Source organism: Papio anubis, chromosome 18 (assembly GCF_008728515.1).
Source record: "Papio anubis isolate 15944 chromosome 18, Panubis1.0, whole genome shotgun sequence".
NCBI classification, from domain to species: domain Eukaryota; kingdom Metazoa; phylum Chordata; class Mammalia; order Primates; family Cercopithecidae; genus Papio; species Papio anubis.
Window position 1 is genome coordinate 5,257,077 of NC_044993.1, and position 26,763 is coordinate 5,283,839.

The following is a 26,763-nucleotide window of genomic DNA, read 5'->3' on the forward strand; positions in this document are numbered from 1 at the left end:
TTTTTTTTTTTGAGACAAAGTCGAGAGACAGGGTTTTTGCCACATTGACCAGACTGGTCTTGAACTCCTGGCCTCAAGCAATCTGCCCGCCTTGGACTCCCAAAGTAGTGGGATTACAGGTGTGAGCCACTGTGCCTGGCCTCCTTTCATGTTCTTAACTGAGTTACGTGCCCAGAATAATCTGCATGGCATGGAAGCTTGACCATTCAATCTCCATGCAATCAGAGGATATATAAATAAACTATAAACCGACTTTTTTCCAGCATTTATTTGTGAAACAGTGTGAACTGGTCAGACAGAAACCTTTAGTTTCTACCTCAACCATTCCCTTAAATCGACGCCAGCTTCCAGTTTGCTTATTTTGAGGCGCAGGCAGGTTAAAAAGCAGTTTCACTGTTTTTCTTCCACAGTATTAAAATCAAGTCTTCTAGCATCACCCAGTGGTTTGTTCAATAACTGCAAGGAACAACATTTCAGACACACACCTACAAAAGTCAATGAGCACCACCTCTGAAACAGCAGAACAAATGGACCCTCAGGAGATGTACAAGGGAATGTACTCCACCAGCTTTTCTTCAAGCCTTTGACAGTCTTTGAAAGGCCATTCTGGTACAATGTTGTTAAACGTAGAACAAACCTTTACAGACTTGGAAAATATAGAAGAGACACTGAACAACCTAGATTTTTCTCTTTTTTTTCTTTCTTTTTTTTTTTTTTTTGAGACGGAGTCTGGCTCTGTCGCCCAGGCTGGAGTGCAGTGGCCAGATCTCAGCTCACTGCAAGCTCCGCCTCCTGGGTTTATGCCATTCTCCTGCCTCAGCCTCCCGAGTAGCTGGGACTACAGGCGCCCGCCACCTCACCCGGCTAGTTTTTTGTATTTTTAGTAGAGACGGGGTTTCACCGTGTTAGCCAGGATGGTCTCGATCTCCTGACCTCGTGATCCGCCCGTCTCGGCCTCCCAAAGTGCTGGGATTACGGGCTTGAGCCACCGCGCCCGGCACAACCTAGATTTTTCTTAATGATTATTCCGTTATTCTAGAAAAATTTTATCTAGTGGCAAGTCTTTCATAAACTAAAATACCGTATCATTCTGTTATTAGTCTCTTATAATGATCCTACATCCTAGTCTCAGAGTAAGACCGACAGAAGGCACTCAAGATTCTCCACACTGTCTCCACAGTAGCCGACCTCATCACCGCCTACCTGACATAAGTGGTGTGCTGCTCCACAAAGTCTGCCCCATCTAAGGTAACAGGACTTGATGGCCTTCTGTGTCCTCAGCCTGTTACTGCCATCCCTACTAGCTGCATGAGGCCTCCCCTCCTTGCTTTCTCCCCTCAACACCCCTCTGCCAACGATCACTTCTCTCTACAAGCAGCTGCCATCTGTTCCTTTCTGATCTTATGCCTCAGACTACCCTGAAGGCAAGGCCAACCATTACTCCCAACTAGACAGTGCGTGGCATACAGTAAGTTCTCATTAGACAGTAATACAGGATGAATTAAACATCTGGAGATTAAAGTTGTTGGTTATGGCAAATGACTCCATTCATATTTGTTAGAAATGACTCAACAGACTTTAAAGGTCATTTAGCTCCTGGTTCAGAAAAGTCTAAATGACAGCTCCTGAGAAGACGCACAGTAAAGGGCAAGGGCCCAGGCACACAAACCAGGAAGATGGGGTTCACACCCCTCTGCCACTTCATTCATTTTGCAACCTGCGGCAGATCACTCCTCACCCGGAACAGATAAGGAGCTGCACCGTGCTCAGCTATGGCAAAGATAAGCACGCGTGTAAATACATGGGCAGACCACTCCCGGTATGACGGTCAGCTCATTACAGACGTCAGAATACCCCCTAGAAAATAAAGAGCTAATAGAGGTGGAAGGAGAAGGGAAAAGCAAATTAATTTATGTAAGCGTTTGAGAAAACCAACAACTTTCAGCATTTCAAGAGGAAATGTTAGCCCAACTTCCTTAAAATCTGGACAAGTTTTAAATATCTTGACATATTAAAGATGTATTAACAAAGTTCTATTTCAGGCCTGGTGTGGTAGCTCATGCCTGTAATCGCAACACTTTGGGAGGCTGTGGCAGGAAGATCACTTGAGTCCAGGAATTCCAAGACCAGCCTGGACAACACAGTGAGACTCTGTTGCTACAAAAAAATTTGTTTTAATTAGCTGGACATGGTGGTGTCTGCCTGTAGTCCCAGCTACTCAGGAAGCTGGGGCAGGAAGACCACCTGTGCCCAGGAGTTCAAGGCTGCAGTGAGCTATGATCATGCCACAGCACTCCAGCCTGAGTGACAGAAAAAAAAAAAAAAAAAAAAAAAAAATTAAATAAAGCTCCATTTTAAGAGGAATGATTGTAAGAAATGAAGATTAAATATTTATTGTCAAAGGTGTTCTCTTAAGATCCAAACACTCAAGAACCAGTTAAGGTCCAGTTTTGTAACATATCACATGTACATCAAGCCTTCCATCCTGACTCATTTCAATAACCATAAACTGGAGGAGACACTAACGCTTTATGAAGTTCATGAGTTCCTCTTCTCCCTCGCAGTGAAAGAAAAGGGGGGCAAAAGCAGTTCTAATTCCTCCTAAGACTGGGCTGAATTATGTTCAAGTGAATGAATCCTACTGTTATCATTCAAACGTCAGGTCTTATGGACAAGCCAGAACTAATACCACTTTCAAATGTCTAATATCATTCTTCGCTCCACTTAATTAAATTCCTCTTTCAACATCAACATTTTCATTTACCATTTTATTCCTAGCCTAAAGTCCAATACACACTCTAATTATGGAGGCTAAAAGAATCAAAACGAGGAAGGCGGGCCACCAAGGATAGGGGGCAGGGAATTTGTAGGTTGAAACTTTAAGTCTGACCTGCATTCCCAAGTCATTGTCATTGGTGTATCTATTTTACCTTCTTTTAGGGCATATAATCAGAAGTCGGCTGTAATAACAAACTTTCCCCAGAAGCCTTCTTTTCAATTCATCATGGTTGGTATAATTTACTACTTAGCTGTTCAGACAGCAACTTTAGGAAGATGGCCTCCCAAACCCATCTTTGTCACAGCAGTCAGTGGGGCTGCCTAGAACAGTGTGTGTGAAAAGGCACAAAATGCCAGAATGACTCACAGAAGACACGAAATTGAAACCCGTAGTTCACTTTTGTAATAACTCACATTAAAAGGCTGAACTGAAATTTCACTCTTATGAAATCTGCTGACATACAGAAAAATGGAATTGCTTAACAGTCTTTTTTTTTTTTTTTAATTTTAAGACATACATGGTAGATGGTAGCTCACAAGGGCTGCCACAAATCAGCCCACTGAAATTGTTTATCAACTCAAAGGCAATACCAGCATCGTAAACTTTTATGTCATTATAAGCTATGATTATTCTTACACATATTTTATACATCAAATTCTGTTTTCTAAAGTTAGGACTTGGAGGTCATGTTGCCATCAAAAAATCCATGAAAACGCAAGGTGCAGAACTCTGATTCTTAGGGCTCAATAACTGGTCCGTAATCGACATTCTGGTGTTGTTGACCTGCTTTTCTGTCATCTTCCTAACTGTCCAGAACATTCTCCAAGTGCTTTTCTTCATCAATTTGGAAGAACACACACTATCTTGGTTACCTAACCAGATGGAGGGCAGCAAAGTGACCAAAATGTACCACTACCCATTGGCTGCAGATCAACTTATGTTTCTGAAGTGGAAAGACATATAATAAATGTGAGGATACAAACATCGAATCAGATGTGGACTAAACTCTCAATCCACAAGGGTGGATCCCTGTAAACGGATGCCATGCCTTTTTAACTTAGATCATGACGCATGACCCCTGCCTGTGTACTTCCGAGTTTGAAGAGGAATGCAAAATATCTGAGAAACAATTTCCCCCAAGGAGGGGGTGAAAGTACATGCGTGATTTATAAACTGCCAAAATAAAGATCAGTTTTAGGATACACAGCCATGCTTAATGATGGGAGTATGTTCTGAGAAATGTGGCATTAGGCAATTTTATCATTGTGGGATCAAACGCCTAAACGGTATAGCCAACTACACACCTAGGCTATATGCTAGAGCCTATTGCTCCTAAGCTACAAACCCGTACAGGATGTTGTGTACTGAATATCGTAGGCAACTGTAACACAACTCACTGGTCACTAGAAATTGTTTAGCTCCATTATAATCTTATGGGACCACCGTCGTACATGCGGTCTGTTGTTGACTGAAACATCATTGAAGCAGCACATAACTGTATTTTCATTTATACTTAAATAAACACGGATAGGGTAATTCATTCCAGAAGACCCAAATTGTAATAACTTTGTTTCTTGATCCAATACCTTTTAGGTATAAAACCACTGTGCAAAATCATATAAACAGGTTTTGACTAACAATTCATAATAAATGACATTGCTAGATACTTCAACGCAATGTTTTCAGAGCTGTTCAAGAGTTCAGTTTTTCTAGTTCTCTGTCACTGGAATTTTAACTTATTTTATCGGGCAGTTGGCCACTCTCCTTACCCACCATTATTTATATTCTGTTAAAACGAAATACACTGTTGCATATATTTGAAAGCAAAACATCAAATACAAAATTGCTCTACTTGTGATGTGAAAGCATCTGATACAATTCAGTCTAGTATATGAGGAATGTTCCTTAGTAAAGACTCAGGAAAAGTACAACCTTCACTAAAAGCATATGTTCAATTTCAAACATCACATGTTCGGTCAATTCCAAAGTATCTGTGCTAATGAGGGAAGCAGCAGCAAAGGCGCTCCCCATGTGTCCGCCATACTCACTCTTAAAACAAGGGTGTCATGTTTTGCAACTACTTTCAAATACAAGCTATTAGGTTTTGGGGTTTTCTTGAGGCAGTCTCACTCTGTTGCCCAGGCTGGAGTGCAGCGGTACAATCTTGGCTCACTGCAACCTCCAACTCCCAGGTTCAAGCTATTCTCCCTCCTCAGGCTCCTCAGTAGCTGGGATTACAGCCACGAGCCACCACAACCATCTAATTTTTATATTTTTTGTAAAGATGGGATTTCGCTATGTTGGCCAGGCTGGTCTTGAACTCCCGGCCTCAAGTGATCTGCCCACTTCAGCCTCCCCAAAGTGCTGGGATTACAGGCGTGAGCCACTATGCCGGGCTGTATTAAGACTTTCAAGTTTCCTTTTGTTGACTCCTGAAAAACGGCAATCATCTCCTCTCAGACCAGTCACTGAAACACACATCCCTCTCCAACCCTCCGCAGGACTGGTCTTTTGTGTTTAGATTCATCCTTCCCTTGAGGCTAAAGGAAGTCACTGAGTGTTCAGTTCACTTGCTTTCCCCTGGCGTGTCCTTCTCCTCTTAAAGAACAGTTTACACTTAAAAAACTAAAGAACAGTTTACACTTAAAAAACAGCCAATGGAAGAAAATGTTGACACATAACCTACACCCAGGAGATGGCCTTGCCACCAAGAAGATCCAAGTAGAACCCATTGAAGTGGATAGTTTAAGAGTAATCAAGAGTTTAATGTATTTCACTTCCAAATGCCTTACATGTGATTCTTTTTCTTTTAGTTGATCTGCCTTCTTAATTTCACTTCTGATAGCATAAAAATTAGTTGGCATTTATTAAGCAGGCTTAACAATAGGGGAAATAGTCCAGAAATGTGGGTATTTGAAACAAATAAACTTGAGACAAAAAATACACAAATTATTCTAAGCATTTTGTGTATAAATTTTTTTTTTTTTTTTTTAAGAGACAGGGGTCTCAGTATGTTGCCCAGGCTGGCCTCAAACTCCTAGGCTCAAGCAATCCTCAAGCCTCAATCTCCACACTATCATGCCTGGCAGAAAGGAATACATTTAATGTCTAAATCATTCCCCACTCCCTCTTTCCCAAAAGTTAGTAACACAAATACCACTGTCTCAGTAGAAACAGATACTAATGCAAGTCAAATTCTATTATAACTAACATCAAGAGATCTTTTAATGAAACTAGACTTTCACTCAGTTAAACGCTGCTTAAAATAAGTGGGCCTACACTTAAAAAAAGTATGCCCACTAGGCCGGGCGCGGTGGCTCACGCCTGTAATCCCAGCACTTTGGGAAGCCGAAGCGGGCGGATCACAAGGTCAGGAGATGGAGACCATCCTGGCTAACTCGGTGAAATCTCGTCTCTACTGAAAATACAAAAAAAAAAAAAATTTAGCCAGGCGTGGTGGCGGGCGCCTGTAGTCCCAGCCACTCAGGAGGCTGAGACAGGAGAATGGCGTGAACCCGGGGGGCGGAGCTTGCAGTGAGCCGAGATAGTGCCACTGCACTCCAGCCTGGAGGACAGAGCGAGACTCCATCTCAAAAAAAAAAAAAGTATGCCCACTAAAGGGAATTTGTGGTAGTGGATCTGACTTGTAACAAATTGAGTATATTTTGGTACTTTTATAAAGTAAATCCCTAAGTAGGAGAATAAAACAACAACAAAAAGTTCAAACAATGCCATTCTCCCTAAGCCCTATATGATCCCAAGAGTTATTTAATGTGACTCTACTGCTCTATATTTTACGAGAATCCTGAAACTGTCAGCAATTACATGCTGCATATTGAAGGCTCAACAAACAGGCTGAAAAGAATTACGTACTTTTAAAGAAGCTACACTTTCACTCAGAAAATTAAAACATCTTCATAATTGATCTAACCAAAATAGGATTAAAAAAATAATCTGTTGGGGAGGGGTTTACACTATGTCCATACAAAAATAATTACGTGGACTGTGTGTGGCAAGGCTTTCCTCTACCAGTCATTAAGAGGCTCTTCAGTGTTTGACAAAGCTACTTCAACTAGACTTTAACATAAACAGAACATAACTATTTATCAAACTATATTTAAAGTCATATGACTAAGCAGAATGTTTTAAAACATTTAAAATGAAGCTTTCCTTTCTTATTTTAAATAAAGATTGAGAAAACCTCCCTAGGATGGGAGGTTTTCCTTTGTGGAGCTATTTTAGAAACAGAACTATAATGTTCTCGGCTGGGCGCAGTGGCTCACGTGTGAAATTTCAGCACTTCGAGAGGCGGAGGCGGAAGGATCACTTGAGGTCAGGAGTTCGGGACCAGCCTGGCCAACATGGTGAAACCCCGCCTCTACTAAAAATACAAAAGCTAGCTGGGCGTGGTGGCGGGCGCCTATAGTCCCAGCTACTCGGGAGGCTGAGGCAGAAGAATTGCCTGAACCCAGGAAGAGAAGGTTGCAGTGAGTTGAGATTACACCACTGCACTCCAGCCTGGGTGACAGAGTGAGACCCCCTCTCAAAAAAAAAAAAAAAAAAAGCTCATGACTTCGAACTTAGAATGCATTTTTAAGAGCACCCCGCTGTGCATTTCTCATTATAGGTTAAAAATAAACTTTTCACTTAGTAATCTATACAAAAGGCTTACACAATCTATCTTACAATATCAGTCCTTGCAATAAATACATCCTGAAAGCTGTGTTAAAGAACTTGCCTGGCCTGAGTGCAGCGGCTCACGCCTGGAATCCCAACACTTTGGGAGGCTGAGGCAAGCAGATCATTTGAGGTCAGGAGTTTGAGGCCAGCCTGGCCAGCACGGTGAAACGCCATTTCTACTAAAAATCCAAAAAAAAAATATAGCTGGACGTTGTGGCATGTGCCTGTAATCCCAGCTACTTGGGAGGCCGAAGCAGGAGAATCACTTGCACCCAGGAGGCGGACTTGTAGTGAGCCAAGACTGAGCCTCTTGCACTATAGCCTGAGCAACAGAGTGAGGCCGCATCTCAAAAAAAAAAAAAAAAAAAAAATCACCTGGCTTTAAAAAACATATATGAAGCCCAAAATAACGATGTATGGCCTATTATTTCTTCATTTTAAGAGAACTTCAGAGTAACAAGAGTACCTGAGATAACGTATTTTGTATAAGGAATAAAATACTCTTAAAAAAATGTATACATTGCTTGCTATCATCCTACTGCCATCCAAAGAATGTGTTTTATTTTTTACACAATTCTGACCCTCCACAGAAGGGTGTGCATTTGGCAGCTTGCTGCTACATCCTGGTAATGAAAGTTGTCAGGTCGGGCGCGGTGGCTCAAGCCTGTAATCCCAGCACTTTGGGAGGCTGAGACGGGCGGATCACAAGGTCAGGAAATCGAGACCATCCTGGCTAACAAGGTGAAACCCCGTCTGTACTAAAAAATACAAAAAAACTAGCCGGGCAAGGTGGCGGGCACCTGCAGTCCCAGCTACTCAGGAGGCTGAGGCAGGAGAATGGCGTAAACCCGGGAGGCGGAGCTTGCAGTGAGCTGAGATCCGGCCACTGTACTCCAGCCTGGGTGACAGAGTGAGACTCCATCTCAAAAAAAAAAAAAAAAAAAAAGAAGGTTGTCAAGTGTTCCAAAAGGTCACATCAGAAAGTATTACAGAGAGCCTAAACGAAACAGCTTATTTTAACTTGGCTGCTAGGGTAAGAATCTGAAGAGCCGGCTACCAAGCTTAGTAGAATCCAACCTGATGACCGAGCTTCTGCTTCTTAGGCAGGTACAGCCATGGGCAGCGTAACAATGTTTCGGTCAACAATGGACTGCACAGATGATGGTCCCACAAGATTCTAATGGAGCTGAAAATGCCCTGTTGCCTAGTGACGTCTTGATGCTCCTGACCCTGTTCAGGCCCAGGCTGATGTTTGTGTCTTAGTTCTTAAGTTTAAAAAGTTAAAAACTAATTTTAATAGAAAAAAGCTTATAGAATAAGAATAAAAAGGAAGAACACATTTTTGTATAGCTGTACAGTGTGTTTCAAGCTAAGTGTTCTCATGAGTCAAAAAGTTTAGAATTTTTAATTTAAAAGTAAAATAAACAGTAAAAAGGTTACAGTAAGCTAAGATTTATTTCTTATTGAGGAAAAATGTGTAAATCAACGTAGTACAGCCTAAGTGTACGGTGTTTATAAAGCTCGGCTTTGCTCAGTACTGTCCTAGGCCTTCACATTCACTCAGCACTCATCACAGACTCACTCACCCAGAGTCACTCCAGTCTTGCAAGCTCCATTCATGATGAGTGCTCTGTACAGGTGAAGCATTTTTCATCTTTTATACCCTATCTGTACTGTATCTTTTCTATGTCTAAATGTGTTCAGGCACACAAATACTTAGCACTGTGTTACAACTGCCTACAGTACTCCGTAGTGACATGCTGGACACGGAGCAATAGGCTGCACCACTAGCCGAAGGCTCTAGCATCTGTATTTGTGTAGTACTCTCTGATGTTAACACGCACATCTCAGAGCACACATCCATCGTGACACATGTGGCTGTGTGAGCACACAGACCTCTTTCATACCGTGCTGCATTTCTGACTTCCTACTGTAACTTTTTAAAAACAACCTGTGAATTATGCAGCTTTCTATTTTTATTGTAATTGTTTCTACCTTGGAGCCTTAGCACTTCAAAATAAAATATTAACTTTGGGCTGAACTCTTAACATTATTCTCTTCCTTTCAAGAGCTGACGTTGATTTATCAAAATTCTGAATAAAATCCATTTACTCAATGCAAAATAGGCATAAAAACAAAAACATGTTATTTCACAAAATGCTTTCTTATATCTTAAGAAATATAAAAAGGAAGGAGCACACAGTGAGTACAAATCAGGATTATCACACCAAAGGTATATCACAGAAAAAGTCCATTATACATTCACACCGTGGAGCAGAATTACTTGAACAAAAGGCAAGAAATGGAAATGTAACTTGTCAACAGAAAAGAACTGCTAACAGGCATGGATCTTTCACTTAACTTAAAGTTTTGACAACCCTCTCCTCCCATTTGTTTCTATATTGTCTTACTTCTAGAGAACATTTAAGACATAGGCATTCTTCAGACACTGCTATTAACACACAGGTAATCTACCATTGTTATGGGTAACACTCTAACACCACAGTCTATAAGACCAGTTGATGAGGTCTGTTCCCATCTTCACTCTAGATTTGTATCTTTTCAACTATACCTGCAATCTTTATGGCTACGGGATCCTCTGAAACTGGAACAAGCCCTTCTTTGACTTCAACCTGCTTTTCAGAAACCAGGGGAGATATGGCGGGAGGGGAATACTTAGTTTCCACATAGGCCATCGGCGAGGAGGAAGAGGGCTTAGAATCGTGAAAGAGACTGGCCCAGGACTTGGGCTGGCTGACAGGAAGGGTGCCTGATGCAGAGCCTGTGCCGTCAGCCGGAGGTGATGTATTCTCGGGTTTGGTTGGGTCCAAGTCTATGCTTTCCGTGGTGTGCAACTCCACCCCATTGGTAGCTGTGCCCTCACCCGAGGATTCAAGTATTTGTCCATTAGCAACTCCAAGGTTTTCAGTAGTATCAGTACCAATGCAGGGCTGAGCCCCAGCTGTCCTTGACAGGGTGTCTCTGCCAGCCTCTGCAGGGAAGCAGGACTGACCAAAATCAGCCCCGGGGCTCCCCTCTGGCTGCCCTGCAGTCCTGGTGTCACTGCTGAGTGCTCCGGGGAAAGGACTGTCAGGCACAGTGTCACTGACAGAGTCTGTGGAGTTCTGGGGGCTGTTACAAGTCCTGGGCGTAACTGACGGGGGCATGTCACCCATAAATTCTGCATCCTCTGCACTGACACTGTTCGGGACTGCTGAACTGGCATGGCCATTGACCAGGGCTTCTGTGGAAATACTATCATCACCACCATCTTTCAAATAGCTGTAATATCCAGGTGGCCGCTTTTTCTTCTTTTTACGCTCCCTTTGTCCAAGACCACCTGAGACACCATCATTTTCCAAAACTTCCGCCTCCACATTAGAACTTCCATCCAAAGCGAGGGCAGAGCCTGGGTACTGGCAGTCGATGGAGCCATAGTTTGCTTCTTTAGTGATACCATCAGGGGTTGTTTTGGAAGTTGTACAACCGAGAATAAATTCAGGGGCCTGAGGGTTCAGTGTGCTTGAAATACTGTAGCTGGGGGTTCTCGGCAAAGTGTCACTGGGTTCGATGACTTCATTGACACCAAACTCAATTCTCTGATATTCTTGTCCTGTTTAGAAAACAAACTATTAGTTAAGAATACAGTTCTACAAACTCTAAGTACCAGTAATTACTCACTTTCTCTTTGAAAATGAAAACCTTAAATTCTCTTCCTAATCAACAAACCTATTACGTCCTTTACTTATGTGGAACAATTTACTGAAAATGAAACCATAAAATTATTTAATTTGGGGATATGAAAAGCAGAAGCCTGTACTTATCTTCCTAGCTAAGGAAGGCTTTCAGAAGGTAGAAATTAAAATACATTTGTAATAAAAAGCAAGTAATATTTTGCCAGTTTAAAAATATCCCTCAATGGAATCTGACTTTCTTACAGCTGCCTTATGCCTAAGATAAAGGAATATGTATTTTGGACAATTTAAATTTTAAAGGATCATGACAACTAACTTAAGGACTTAAAACATGGTTAAATCAGCTTCTCTAGTTAACGTGATTTGATTAATTCCAAAAATATGAACTACGCAAAGAACCCTATATATTCTGGATAGGAGAAATTAGAAAGTATAAATTTAGAAACAAAAAAAGATGCCAAAAAAAGATTCAACAACAACAACAGGAGAGAATCGTATATATAAAGGCGCACTTCAGAGCACTCTTTTGAATTCTTCATCTCTTGGTCTCCTCCACTGGTAACCTTCCATTAAGTCTGAAAAGTGGCCCTGACACGAACACACGCGAATGTCCTCTAAATAAAGCCACACTGGATTAACTCCATGGGTGGTAAAGCCTTCCGAAAATACCAAAAGAAAAAGTTAGAATTGTGAACTTTTCAATATCTCTTGGGAAGCCTTCAATACTTCCTTCCCAGGTAACCACAATCCACATATTTCATTCATGCTAAGACAGATGTATTTTTACAGTTTACATCTCTGAAATTAGGTTTTTAGAATCAATTTTGTCTTTCAACAGACATCAAGCATCGATGTCACCTTGTATTTGATAAAAAGTTACACATTTTGAAGTTAAGGGAAGGACACATGCCTTCTATTTCATCTTTAATGCATAGCTAAAGATTTCTTCCAGGCTAGCATTAAGGGGCCAATTTTTTTTTCAAGGCATGTATCTCAAGAAAAGAAACTAATACCCAAAGAACGGTGTTCTACTGCAGAGAAATGAATATATTTTACCTTGGAAGGACCCCTAGAAGTCTTTTTGTAGAAGAAAAAATACAGACCCTGAGAAGGGCCAGTTACGTGCAAGTGAGTGGGCAGGAGGCTGGAGCGAAACAGCCTCCTGAGGTCTCCTGAATCTTGGTATGCTTTGGAATCACAGCCCCCCACTGTGGGGGGTGGGGGTGGTGGCAGCACAATCCTGCCCCAACAACAGCAAGTTCCTGGAAAAGAACACTGATGACGATTACACCTAACAGCAAGTTTACGTATAAAGTCATGACCATCTAATTCCTTTGGCTACTATTTAAATTTTGTTTCCTTACTTTGAAAAGAATTATCCAGGGGAACTGAATTTATTATCATACCTAGGGGTTGACTGTCCATTTTGGTTCCAGGCATCCCCTACTCCTAGATGTTCTGGGGCTCTCAAGACTCCCTGGATTGAAACAGGTGTGCCTGGGGAAGAACACTCCACGTGGAGCCTGCCCTTTGAAGGCTGTGAAATCACATTCGAAACTAGAATGTGTTGTGTCATTCTGCTTACGCAAGACTGATTATTTCTAAGACACAGATGTGCTGTCCACATCTCAATTCTCAATCTTATCAGAACATAAAACATTCTGGAACGTGATGTAATGTGAACAGAACTATTTCAGTATGTCACAGTTAGTATCAAACATTTACTCAATACCATGTTTGATCATCTCACTAGAAGGCGGATTCCAAGCCAGCACAGTTCCTCTTATCGAGGAACACTCACAATGGACGCATGGCAGAGAGTTCGGAGCCCAATCTGCCAGGCAGATGAAGTGCAGGAAGGCCTGCATGTTTGGCTTCAACAACCCAATCAACACATTAGGAAGATGGAAACTCAACACTCAGGTAATGCAGGCAGAGGGTCATAAAACCACGAATCCTAACACAGCGTTTCTCCAAGGCTGCTCACTGCAGTACATGCAGTAGAGTGGTCTGGACTACAAGGCAGAGGGTGAAGGAGGGAAATATACAGAGATTAGTAACACAAGGGCCCTGCTCAGAGAATTCACATTTATTAGGGAGACAAATACAAACAACTGAGAATGAAAACATGGAGGGAGGGGACAGAAGGCTGTGAACAGCTCTAGAAAAAGGATTCTTCTGGATGCAGGAAACAGTGATCAACTTCCATCAGAAACTAGAGAGGTCAGTGGAACTTGATGGATCACTGAATTGGTAAGGGCGGGGTGAAGGAGTGGTATCTCAGGCTTTACGAACATCTAAAACAGGCAGTGCTTAAGGTGAAGGACACCCATTCACCTTGATGTGATTAATACTTGTCATGTGCCTGTATGAAAATATCTCATGTATCTCATACATATACATACCTACTATGTACCTACAAAAATTAAAATATAAAAAAATTTAAAAACACAAAAATAGAAAAGGCCGAGGTGTAAAAGGGAAACCACGATGAGGTGCCTCTGCAAAGGGCTTGCTGCAGCTAGAGGTGGTAGAAGGGAGCAGAATAAAGTATCCCAAACCATTCATCCAACAAATGTACTGAGGGCTTACAACATTCCAGATACTACAGGCACAGTGACAGACAGAGAGAAATGGACCCTGCCATCAGCAGCTGAGCAGTCTGGAAAGGGAAGCAGGTCCATGACAGTACCCACAGGCTCTGTACAGTCGAATAGACACTGGAAGAGAAACTAATGTCATGGAAACACAAGAGACCCAGAAAAGGCTGCAGAAAAAAGCGGGCCTGTCACTAACTGTGCAAGCTGGTGGCAAGATTCCAGTCGTGCTTCTGGCAGAAAAAAAGCAGGACTTAGAGGGAAGAGAGCAAAAAATGGAGAAAAAGGGCCAAGAAGCAGTCACCGAAAAGGGCAGGCAGGCTGGAAGGAGAGAGCGGGAAGCAGAACTCCAGAGGCTGGGGGAGCTGGTGGTGCCTACCGCACAGGGAGGAGGGTGAACTCAAAGAAGTGATGTGCATGGGAAAATTATGGCGCGTTTGCAAGCACTGGATCAACACAAGCAGCGTGCTCACTACGTTCAAAGCACACAGTGACAGGAAGTCCCACTGACTCAGATGCCTGAGAGGCTGACATCAGCCGATTAAAAGGTGGCTCAGGAGGCTGAGCAGCCCGGCTTTCGGGTCCCTTGAGCTTCATTTATTTTATTACTTGTCCTAAGCTATTGTTAGATCTGCTCTTTCCCTTACAGTCTCTCACATTTCTTATAAATCTAACATTTTAGATATAATCACTCCCTGATGTTACCGGAGATAAAACATTTGGTTAGTCTTTTCAAGGTTTATACTGAGGCCTAAACTGTAACTAAAACCCCTTTCATAAGTCTGACCATGCTAACTAAACAGGGAATCCGAACCCCTAACTCTCAAAGAAAAAGTTTGGCATCAGTTTCCTGGAGGCCAGCAAGGGCCTTTAAAGTGATTCAGATTGAAAAACGATCCAGACAGGTTTCAACTGTGCAAGGGCAGCCTGCAATAATTAAATGACCTTGTTGGTATCAAAACACTGGGTACTTAAGCAATACAAAATCACTGCATCTCCATAAGCACCATCTCTGATAATCAGCTCAGTGTCTGTGATGGAGACCCAAAAACGTAACAGACCAGGAGGTAAAGAGGTGACCTGAGTTCCCAAGAGTCAGCAACAGACCAGGACATGAATGTAAACTGCAAGAACAATAGATGCAAGCTGCCCCTTAGTTTACAAAGAACACAGGCTCAGAAGCTAGCCAGCACTGGAGACAGCAGGCTGCTTAGCAACAAGACCCAAAGCTCCTTCAACCCGGGCATGTGCTGATGAAGAGTAACGTACCTGCTGCACTCAGAACTGTTAGGAAAAAAATTACTCAACAACCATTTCCTAAACTAAATGGCTGGCACTCCGAAGCACAGGATACGCTTTAAAACTAATTCACTAGTCAAAGTGATTCAGCAATTAAATACATTACAGTTTACAGCAAAAAGTTCAAGCTGCAAAGAAATGTTTATTCAAATGGGAAAACAATGTTTACAGGTAGCCTGCCCACCCAGCACGTATGGCCAAAATTCCCTTCAGGGAAATAAGGAGAGAACTAGCTTACCATCAGGTAGTTTATCCACAGCCTGTGTGCCACACAGAACTGTTCCACTGTACGGAGGAAGCTGCACAAGGAATCAGAAAACAAATTTTAATTCAACAAAATGTTAAAACCAACACATAACATTTAATTAAGGCAACAATTCATTAAAACTCTTTATCCATACAACTTTGCATGCCATTACTTTTGGCAGAATAACATACATGAAGAGTCCGTGCAATCTAAATCATCTTCATTTAAGGAAAAAAACGCAACAGAAATACTTTCAAATATTTATCACCATTAAACAGATCCAAAAATGAAGCCAAAGGGAATAAAAATGAACTCCAATGGACATGTAAATCAGCTACAATAAAATGCTTATGATACATCCTTCTTTCCACAGGATGTTAATGACTGACCATTCAGACCACAGACACTTTTGTTCACACACTAGCGAAGATGGGTCTTCCTGACTGCACCTCTTATTCATGATCACTACATTGCAACACAGTCAGCAGAGGCTGGGACCAGGTCCACAGTCGGAGAGCAGTGGAAAGCCCACTAAAAACAAAAAGCCTGGTGACTGCGGCTCCCTTTTTAACACTGTGCCTTAATTAACGAAATTAACAGCTAGAAGTCACATTCCTTGTTTGGAAGACAGAAAGCAGAATGGGAACTGTCTGATCTCTTTGTAAAAAGCTGAAAAGGTATCCCAAAAACAACTTAAATTTTTCTTCTTCCTAGCTATTCCATAACATTTATTGAAGAGTTGGAAATGCTTCCAATGGACACACTGGGTGTAATAAAGTTTAGGAAGGGGCCAGGCATGGTGGCTCATGCCTGTAATCCCAGCACTTAGGGAGGCTAAGGTGGGTGAATCACTTGAGGTCAGGAGCTCAAGACCAGTCTAGCCAATATGGTGAAACCCCATCTCTACTAAAAATACAAAAAATCAGTTGGGCGTGGTGGCAGGCACCTGTAATCCCAGCTACTTGGGAAGTTAAGGCAGGAGAATCATTTGAACCTGGGGGATGGAGGTTGCAGGGAGCCGAGATCACGCCACTGCACTCCAACCTGGGAAACAGAGCAAGACTCTGTCTCCAAAAAAAAAAAAAAAAAGTTTAGGAAGAAAAGGGGTAAGGTAAGCAGAGACAAACTGCTACCTGAGCGCAGAACAAAAGGACAAGAAGGTATTCTGGTGCAGCACTTCCCAAAGTCTGTTCACTGCAGTACAATGGCCAGTGCAGGAATGCCCGCAGGGCCGCAAAGTTCAGAGGCTCCTGGGTAAGTCTCATGCCCAATACTGTATGAGAGCTGCTGCTTGATTGGCTTCCTCAGCCGATTTCTCCCATGAAATCTCAGCACACCAATTCAATAATCACAGCAATAAAAGCTTCTCTCTGCAAGTAACCCAGTTAAGTTCTCTTCCCAGAGAATTATGACAAACAGGAAAACACAGGGCAATTCAAAAGAAGCCTTCAGGAGTTGGCAGCTGCACTTATCTCCACCACCAGGGGGCAACATAGTACCCATCACATTGACACCGAGGAGAAAGCATTCTGTGTGCTGAGGGCTACACTAGTCTTGGCACCCGCAATGCAAAAATCATTCCACACACCAGCATTGATGCCGGCAGGCACCTGGAGGAGAAAGGTGGGTCTATATGGGCAGTGGACACAGCTGCCATGTGTGTCTCAGGAAGCCTCCAATCTCGTTCAAAACCCTCTGTGGTCACAAAAGACAGTTTGGAAATGACACACAGAATGCCCTCTCTTTTTCTGTTAATGACATTAGGATGCCCCCTGGTGACAGAAAGCTGTATTATTTTGAGGCATGAAAAGTGTTCTGAATCACTCTCTCTACACAAAATCATGGTAACATCAAGAAACCATCTTTGCCGGAGTCAAAACAGTTCTATCACTATTCTATCAATGTTCTCTTCACACTTCCGGTATTCTGTTCTGCTCAGGGAAGACAGAATGCTGAAGAAAACCTCCAGATCCGAAAGGGCAGCAGGCCGGGAAGACGCACAATTTGGAGAAGGGACCTCTTCACCCATCCACTTCAAACGCCAGTGCAAGGCAGAGAGCTGTGGGAACCCTGCTCACCATCTTCCGGCTGTCCCTTCCTCAACATTCAACCACGGGGTGTGCACACTCACTCAACTCCCAGCCACTCCCACAACACGCAGAAGAAAACCCCAGCAATCGGGAACAATACACAGACGATGCTGAGGACAAGCAAGTGGAGAGGTGGGGCCAGTGATGCCAGGTGGCGCTGACTGAGGGCGGAGAGGCTGTACCAGTGACACCAGGTGGCACACACCCTGCTCCTCCTCAACAACTCTGGGGAGGAGGTCCTGTTATTGTGGCCCTCTGACAGATGAGGAAGTCGGGCGACACTGCTAGTAAAAGGCACTGCAGGGATCTGGTGAGATGACCACCATCAAACTCCGGATGACACTGCCACCTTCCGTAAGCGTGCTCAACACACTTACTTTGATTTGCTAAGCTGATAAAAAAGTGCACCTGCAGGAATGCCAGGTGGGTTGTGGCACTGTAGAAATGTGTGTGTTTTACTCTACAGGCACAAAGCACCTTTCTTTCAACAAACCTCCCTCACACATCAGATGCCCTTAGTCTGTGGTAACTGGATATCTAAATACACAACAGAAGAAAAGTGCAAGGATGGTTCGAAGTTCATTCGTTAACTATGTAACTATTTGTAAGAATACAAAGTTCAAAAATCAAAGCAAAGACATAAAATTCCCTACACAAATGCAAAACGAGCAAGGGGAAAAACTGTCATCTATGAAGAGTTATGTTAACACAGTCTGAAATCTATGAATAGTCATCTTAACACGCGGTCTGAAAACAGCGCTGCAGCCTTGTGAAAAGGATACTTGGGCCTGTGGCTAGGAAGGTCATGTTCTGAAGCCTCCCTCTGGGGCTACCTGTGTGTTCTGCTTTCCGTCCCAAAGACTCTCCTGAACCACAAAGCCCTCCTTTAAAATCCCATTAAGACACCAAATTAAGAACTGTCTCTACTCTCTACACACGCCCACACCACACACACTGCCCACTGCCAACACTACGTCATCGGGAGCTTATTTACTCAGCCATGGTTGGGGTGTGTGCTACTTCCAAAACTGAGATTCTGGAAACCGTAAAGAACGGTGAGCATGTCCTCTTTCTGAACATAACTAACAGGATTATGACTGAGGTTTAAATATGCTTATTAAATAAGTTGACTGCATTTTTTCCACTGGAGAAAACCATTTCTAAATCACTGGAGCCCAGCTCTAGAAAAGATACCAGCTACCTTTCACCTGAATTTGCTTCTCCTGATCCCACTGAATTACTAGCTACCTTATCTTGTCGGTGGCAAGCTGCCAAGCAAGCAAACTAAAAGACAAAGCAGCCCTCTGTGGGCAGGAGTGGCGCTTCTGCAGGAAGGGAGAACGCACTTTGATTTTAACACCCCACATTTCTTAATTTGGTTTTTCAATTCATGGCCCCACGTACAGAAAACAATGTTTGATCAAGCTCCTAATAGCCGAGAAAAAGCATATGAAGAATTCGGCTAGATTGTAACTTATGCCATGGCCACATGGTAGTAACACTGCATGTCTGAGCAGCAATTATGTTACCTGAGAGACAAAAGGCCAAACTGTGCTGTGGAAGTGACATGCCCTGGCCACTCACACACCCACAGGCACAAGTGACACGCCCTCACCACTCACACACCCACAGATCCAAGTGACACACCCTTGCCACTCACAAACCCACAGGTTCAAGTGACACGCCCTCGCCACTCACACACCCACAGGCCCAACTGACACGCCCTCGCCACTCACACACCCACAGGCCTAACCACATGCCGCCCCAGGAAAGCGAGTTCCTGTGTAATTATGTGCTATTACAATTCAGACTCCTGAAGATTGGGAAAAGTAACTCAATCCAATTATGTTAGTCTGCATTTCCCTTTCTCAGGTTACTGTGATTTTGATAAACTCTTTTCATACCCCTCCAAATTTCACCGTATGCTCAAAAATAAGAAAAACAGAAGAGTCCAGATAAGCCCAGACACACTCCGAGTTCTGAAGCTCGAACTCATTTTCATGAGACACAGTCATGTCTACTGCGAATAAAAGGTTTGGCATAACTGACCATCTGTGCCCTTTTCATCCATTTCTACTACCATCTGTTACTCACTAGCTATCGGACCATACATTAGCTGATTTCCCAACATTTCCGTGACGTGAATAAGCATTCTGCATTTTTTCAATTTAAAAAACAAAAGAGAGAGGAAAAAATGGGAGGCCTGAAAGGAAAGAACGTGCCCAAGCCCTCCGAGCCTGTGGAAGTGGCAGAGCTGAAGCGACCCCAGGCCTTCAGACCTGAAATACGGTGCACTTTTCACTCTCCTATCCCATGAAAACTCAAGTTTTGTCTACTCACTTGCAAAGAGACACACACCCATCCACATGCACACACACTTGAGAAAACCAGTAGCAACTAAAATGTATGGTTACATCAGTGTGATGTGGGAAAAAATGCGAAACCCCCTTACTAAAAAAAAAAACCACACACACACACACAAATGACCCGTGCCTGGTGGCACACACCTGTAGTCCTAGCTACTCAGGGACCGAAGTGTGAGGACCCCCCTGAGGCAGGGCGGGGGTCAAGGCTGCAGTGAATTGTGATTGCACCACTGCACTCTGCACTCCAGCCTGGGCAGAGTGAGACCCTGTCTCGAAAGAAAGAAAAAAAATAGAAATAAAAAAATAAAATAAAACGTGTGGTGTTTATATAGAGATAAGCAACAGGCCCACAGAACGGCACACTGGGAACCAGGGGAGATGCGCTGCCCAACAGGGCTGACGGGACAGCTAAGCGCTGAGTTCCCATTGAATGGTGCGGAGGCACCTGCCAGGGCCACAGGGACAGGGAGTTCGATGCCACCTCACATGTATGCAGAGTTCAGTGCTCGATACTCACTGAAGCGTGAAAACAAAACCTGAAAACTTTTCGAAGAAAACAGACAAATGTCTTCATTATCTCAAGGATGGGAAGAATTTCCTAAAGATATTTTTAAAACTAAAAATCCACAAACTATAAGGGAAAAAAATCAATTCAGTTGACATTAAAGTTAAAAGTGTACTCCTCTTATCCAGCAAAAAAACCAAAACAAAACAAAACAAAAAAATCCAACCCCAAAAAGGTGCCTAACATGTGAAGCTTAAAGCCCTCATGTTAGGAACAGACGCTTGTAAAACCAAAGATTAATCCTAAAATCAGTAAGAAAAAGACAAGCTACTTGATTTAAAAATATGGACAAGGGATATAAAATCAAGTAATTCACAGAAGAGGACATCCATATTGCCAGTAGACATGTGAAGATAATGAAATAGTGCCCAGCTGTCTGTAATCTGGGAGATGTAGATTAAAACAATGAGAATCCATTTACTACACATCAGATTCACAAAAATTTTAAATATACCAACACCACGAGTTAGCAAGATTTTTTTTTTTTAATACGAACAAGAAAACTCCCATGCACTGATGATAGGAATGCAGACTGTTAAAATCCTAGATAGCAAACTAGCAGTCTCTAGTAAAACTAAAGAGGCTCAGTCCACAAACCCAGTAATTCCATTCCCAGGTCTATGTCCCGGAGGAGCCCACAGAGGGGCACAAGGAGACATGGTAAAATACATTGACTGCAATATCTTTAACGACTGAACTAGAGACCTAAATGGCCCTCGACAGGAAAATACGTAAGCAAATTGCGGTGTGTTCAATAAGTGGTACTGAGCAACGCAAATCAAAGAACAAGAACACATTTCGCAGCATAAAGAATACAACGTTAGCTTAAAATAAACGACAAAATGATGAACACAGTATACCATTTATGTAACATTTTAAAGCACATAAAACACTACAATTGATTATGGTGATATACACGTATATGATAAAAGGTGAAAACCAGTCAGGACCAATATTTCCCAACTTCAGCAGAGTAGTTACTTCCGGGGAGTGATGGGAGAGACGTCCAAAGGAGGCTTCAATTGCATCTGTCATGCTTTATTTGCTTTTCAAACTCTAATAAAGTAAATACAGCAAAATGCCAAATCAAATGTCAGCCAAATCTAGCTGGTAGGTTGAGGCATTTCTCATATTAGTCTCCATATTTTTCTCTACATTGGAATTCTTTATTTAAAAAATTAAAATAGAAACATAACTATTAATTGTATCTACCCATGTACTCACTGAAACACAGTTTTGTCTTACCTCAACTGAAGATCGAGGAGTCACAAAGAACTGATTGAATTCATCAGGGCTAAAATCTCCAAAAATATACTGAAAAAAACAAGAGAGTCACTGATCACATAAAATATACAAATTATATACTTTCAGAAAAAATGCTACATATTTTAACAATCCTATGCAATATTTGGGCCATAACCCCCAAGATCCTTTCTCAATTAAACAGAGGATCTGCAACTCAAGAGTTCTAGGTTATTTATATGAAAGAAATACTTCTGAACCTTTCCTACAAATTGTCCAAGAACACTATGAAACTGATAAAGCTTATTTTGAAACAAGTCAATTTTGTATGCCAAACTTGTCGAGTCCTGCTTGCAGGAGAGTTTTATTGGTTCACAAACACTGCCAGTTGTTCCATTTACCTTTCTGCTGACTCATGCCACTACCTCCATTTCCGTTTTCTCTGCCAAACATACTAAAGAAAAGCAGAAAACGTGGTTCAAATGGGAAGACAAGGAAATCCAAAAAAGGAAAATGTTAATGATCCTGATTAATGATCTTTAAAAATATCTATATAACTTTTTAGTTTAAAAATGCATTTCCACAGGACACACAGATACACGTATTATCAGACAGACAAAGCCCTTGTTGCAAGCCCTGATGTCACAGAATTCAGAATGTGACTTTCTGGAAAACGAAGTGGTTAAACTGCATGGATGTGAGTCTGGCAAGTGCCTACCAGTTCATATTCTCCATGGAGCTCCAAGAAACAAATCACTGAGGCCTGGCGCAGGAGCTCACGCCTGTAATCCCAGCACTCCGGGAGGCTGACATAGGCGAATCACTTAGGGTCAGGAATTCGAGACCAGCCTGGTCAACATGGTGAAACTCCCATCTTTACTAAAAATACAAAAATTAGCCGGGCATGGTGGCATGCACCTGTAGTCCCTGCTGCTCCAGAGGCTGAGAAAGGAGAATCGCTTGAACTCGGAAGGCGGAGGTTGCAGTGAGCTGAGATCGTGCCACCGCACTCCAGCCTGGGCGACAGAGCCAGACTCGCATCTCAAAAAAAAAAAAAAGAAGTCACTGAGAAGATTTAGCATGACTAGATTTCCACAATGGAGAAGCACTGATTCATTCATTTAATCAATAATTATTTAGAACCTACTAAATGCCCACGTATTATCAGTATTGGGTATAAAAATGGTAAGCAGAGTGTGGTTCCTCTGTTCTAATGGAACTAAACAGTCTAGTAACTTGCAGGGAAATTTACAAGCCAAGTGATTCAAAAATAACCAGTAACTAAATATTACATAAATGAGTAACACTCATTATTATTGTAAATGTGAATAAATGGCCACTAAATGCAATACCCTACTCGTAAGAATGCACAGGGGAAACATTTCTGGAGAGCTCTTTGACAACATCTACCAAAACTATAAATATACATTAAGAACAAAAAAATTTTCATATAATATTTACACATACTTGCAAAAGTCTACAAAGAAATTACTGATGGTAGTAGTGAAAATAAACAGAGCCTCAAAATGGTTCAGAAATTATCTTCTGAAATACTGTCACTGAAAGGTTACACCTTCTTCTCGTCACCAACACTGGGAAAAGACGATATGAATCTCACTAAGAAACCCTCAAAGCAATGGAAGGGAAAATTCTATAGGCTAAAAGGAAGCAGAAAAAATTAGCACAGACGATCACAAAAAAAAAGGAGCTATCAGAGATCATGAAAGTATTCACGGAAATTAGATTACTAATTTTAAATCACTAAATTAAAAAACTCGACAGAATGTCTTAATAGCAAAATTAACAAGGCTATCTATATAAGGCAATGGGGCAACATTTTGAAAGTTCCGAGAAAAAAGGATTTTGCTCCTAGAATGCCCAAGTATTTTTTCATAGAATTCTAGAAATTACTTTTCAAGTGCAAAAGAGAAAGAACATTTTCTTTAACATACACCTTTTTCTTGTGGGGAGGGAAGAAAACTGCTTAAGAATTCCAGAAAATGAATTCGAGAAATAGAAGTAAAATCCAAGAAACATATGGCAGCTGTGAAGTTTAATGCAAATATTAAGAATAAATAAACTAGAATCATGCTGTTTTGTTTAATATCAATAGTAGAAACGAGGCTACTCAGTGCACATTGCCTATGGGGAGTAGTCCTGCTCTGCAAGGAGCAGTTAAAAAACAAAAAAAGTAGAGGCCAGGCGCGGTGGCTCACGCCTGTAATCCCAGAACTTTGGGAGGCCGAGGCAGGTGGATGGTGAGGTCAGGAGTTCAAGACTGTCCTGGCTAACATGGTGAAACCCTGTCTCCACCAAAAATACAAAAAATTAGCCAGGCATGGTGGCGTGAGCCTGTAATCCCAGCTACTCAGGAGGCTGAGGCAGGAGAATCACCTGAACCCAGGAGGTGTAGGTTGCAGCGAGCTGAGATCGAGCCACTGCACTCCAGCCTGGCGACAGAAACTCTGCCTCAAAAAAAAAAAAAAAGTAGAAATGCTATCTTAAAAGTTATCCATTTTATCTTATGACTAATAAGAAAGGTTTTTTACTTCAGAATGTGCGGAAGATACCTAAGGATAAGAAATCAAAATGTTCTGCAGGATTATTAGGTATTTTCTTTAGGAAGGTTTTCTTCCTAGACAATGGAAAATAATAAACATTTCATGTTTATTCAAATCATACTTCTAAGGACATTTTCTTATTTGAGTTCATATACAGTCTAAAGTCTTTAGATCTGGTCAATCCAGTAAGAAAACTAAAAATCCAAATGAATTGATAAAAATCTTGGCAGCAAAGGAGGAGAGGAGGAGAAAACAGGATTCCAAGCCACTAACACACACTTCCTGTTTCAAATGCAGACACCAAGCGGCTTCAGCATGAGTCAGCGGCAAACGCCCTTAAGACATGAGCTGGAATGCTCAGAAATGGTTCAGTGAATTTTTTTTCTCCTATTATTTTCAAATATATTAGTTTTACTTAAGTCTTTATTTTTAAAGTATCTGAGAAAATTTGTTATAGATTTTAAGTGTGTTTTTATTATAACTTCATGTCAATAATTTCTCCACAGATATGTACCTTCAACCTAATTACGAAATTAACTGGGGGAAAATGAGGAAGAACTTTAGGTATAGACACCGAGAGATTTTCAAAATACTATTAAAAGAAGAAAACACTCTCAGTGTAAAAAAGGTAGGAAAATAGAATATTTATTTGTATTGCTATTAATAACATATTTGTGTTTGTTAATAATATAGATATTTGTGTCTGCATAAAGAGACACTGGAAAGATCAACAAGAAGAAATGTGACCCTTCACCTCCGGGGCAGGAGCGCTGAGTGGATGCAGACAGGAGCGGAGGGGATTTCCTAGCATGTCTTTTGGAGGTTTTTTTTTTTTTGAACTGTATACTTTATTCAAAACATTAATCATAAAAAGTAAACACAAACAGCAGCACCTTACAACTCTTCAAACACACCCATTTTGCACAGACATAATTTCATAAGCATGTTAGTTTCAAGATCTCATTGACAACAGGTTAGGACTTGATGAAAATGTGTCACCTAAAAACTACACCGCAAGTAACTGCTGACTACCAATGATGCAACCCTAAACTATCATTTAACACCTGACAAATGGCTAGCCACAGCTGTTCTGAACTCCAGCTTGATTTCCTTAACACTGGCTCACACAGCTCAATAAACGACTCCATCAAAATACACGTGAATCATATTTTAATCCTTAAATGCATGAGCTCTTAAAAGTGAGCAGTTACACTACACCAATATTGAAAACCTGTCCTTTCGATTTGGTAACTGAAAGAACAAAGGAACTTGCTAAGAAGTCCGTGCCACGGGTTTAAGAGCATCTCTGCAAGGCCTTCAGCATCCCGGGGAACCTTGGTTAGAATTTCCATCTCCTGTACAATGAGTATTCCCCATATGCTCATAGCAGATAAACAACATGTATCTTTTTCCTATGTGCCAATACATATATAACTTATACTCAAGCAGGAATTCTGATACAACCCAATAACTACACATAAAGGAATCCCCTATTTGGGGAGTGAACTATCAAATGTCAGTAAAAGACAAGTCATTGATATTACAAGCTAGGGGAATCCTAAGAATAAAACGGAATTTCTTAGAATTGCAATGCACATTTTGAAAAATGATAAATATTTCTTTCTAAGCAAAGTAAGCTGGCATGGTAACCATTCAAACACGGATTATGAATGATAAAATAATCCATATATATGTGAAGGTTAAGACATTTTCTTATTTAACAAAATCTTATGCATCAGTCAAAGCCGTACAATGGAAGCAGCATTTATTGTCAACACTATTCCAGAAGACAAAGTGTTGCTTGGCCAGACACGGGGGCTCACGCTTGTAATCTCATCACTTCCGGAAGCCGAGGCGAGCAGATCACTTGACTTGAGGAGTTCAAGACCAGCCTAGCCAAAATGGTGAAACCCCCCCTCTACTAAAAATACAAAAATTAGCCGGGCATGGTGGCGGGTGCCTGTAATCCCAGCTACTTGGGAGGCTGACGCAGAAGAATTACGTGAACCTGGAAGGCGGAGGTTGCAATGAGCCAAGATCGTGCCACTACTCTAGCCTGAATGACAGAGGAAGACTCTGTCTCAAAAAAAAGAAAAAAGGTGTTGCTTATAAAATAGAATATGACAACTTTATTGGGAGGAAAAAAGCTAATTTTTTGATATGCTGATAAAATTACAAAAGGAAAAATGGCCAAATATTTATTCAATAGCAAATACCAGTGAGTGGACATAAATTAAAACTTTGATAAAACTACAAAAGGAGGCCGGGCACAGTGGCTCACGCCTGTAAATCCCAGCACTTTGGGAGGCCGAGGTGGGCAGATCACGAGATCAGGAGATCGAGACCATCCTGACCAACACGGTGAAACCCCCTCTCTACTAAAAATACAAAAAATTAGCCAGCCGTGGTGGCACATGCTTGTAGTCCCAGCTACTCGGGAGGCTGAGGCAGGGGAATCGCTTGAACCGGAGAGGCACAGGTTGCAGTAAGCCAAGATCACGCCAGCCTGGGCGACAGCGAGAAAAAAAAAAAGGAAAAAAGGCCAAATATTTACTCAATATATTTCAATTATTTATGCAATTTATTCAGTATATTTATAGCAAATACCAGTGAGTGACAATTATTTAACTAAAATGACATCT

The 26,763-nt window shown here is 41.8% G+C and overlaps 1 protein-coding gene across 6 annotated transcripts in view; it reads right to left on the reverse strand.

Annotated features, from left to right (window-relative positions):
- USP10 (ubiquitin specific peptidase 10) overlaps positions 1-26,763 on the reverse strand; it is a 79,826-nt gene that overhangs the window by 24,407 nt on the left and 28,656 nt on the right. For all 6 annotated transcript variants that reach the window (XM_021932231.2, XM_021932236.2, XM_021932232.2 and 3 more), the window contains exons 2-4: positions 21,564-21,632; positions 15,289-15,349; positions 10,032-11,072 (exon numbers count right to left, since the gene is read on the reverse strand). In XM_021932231.2, coding sequence (XP_021787923.2) covers positions 10,032-11,072; positions 15,289-15,349; positions 21,564-21,632 — 1,171 coding nt within the window. The remainder of the gene's footprint in view (positions 1-10,031; positions 11,073-15,288; positions 15,350-21,563; positions 21,633-26,763) is intronic.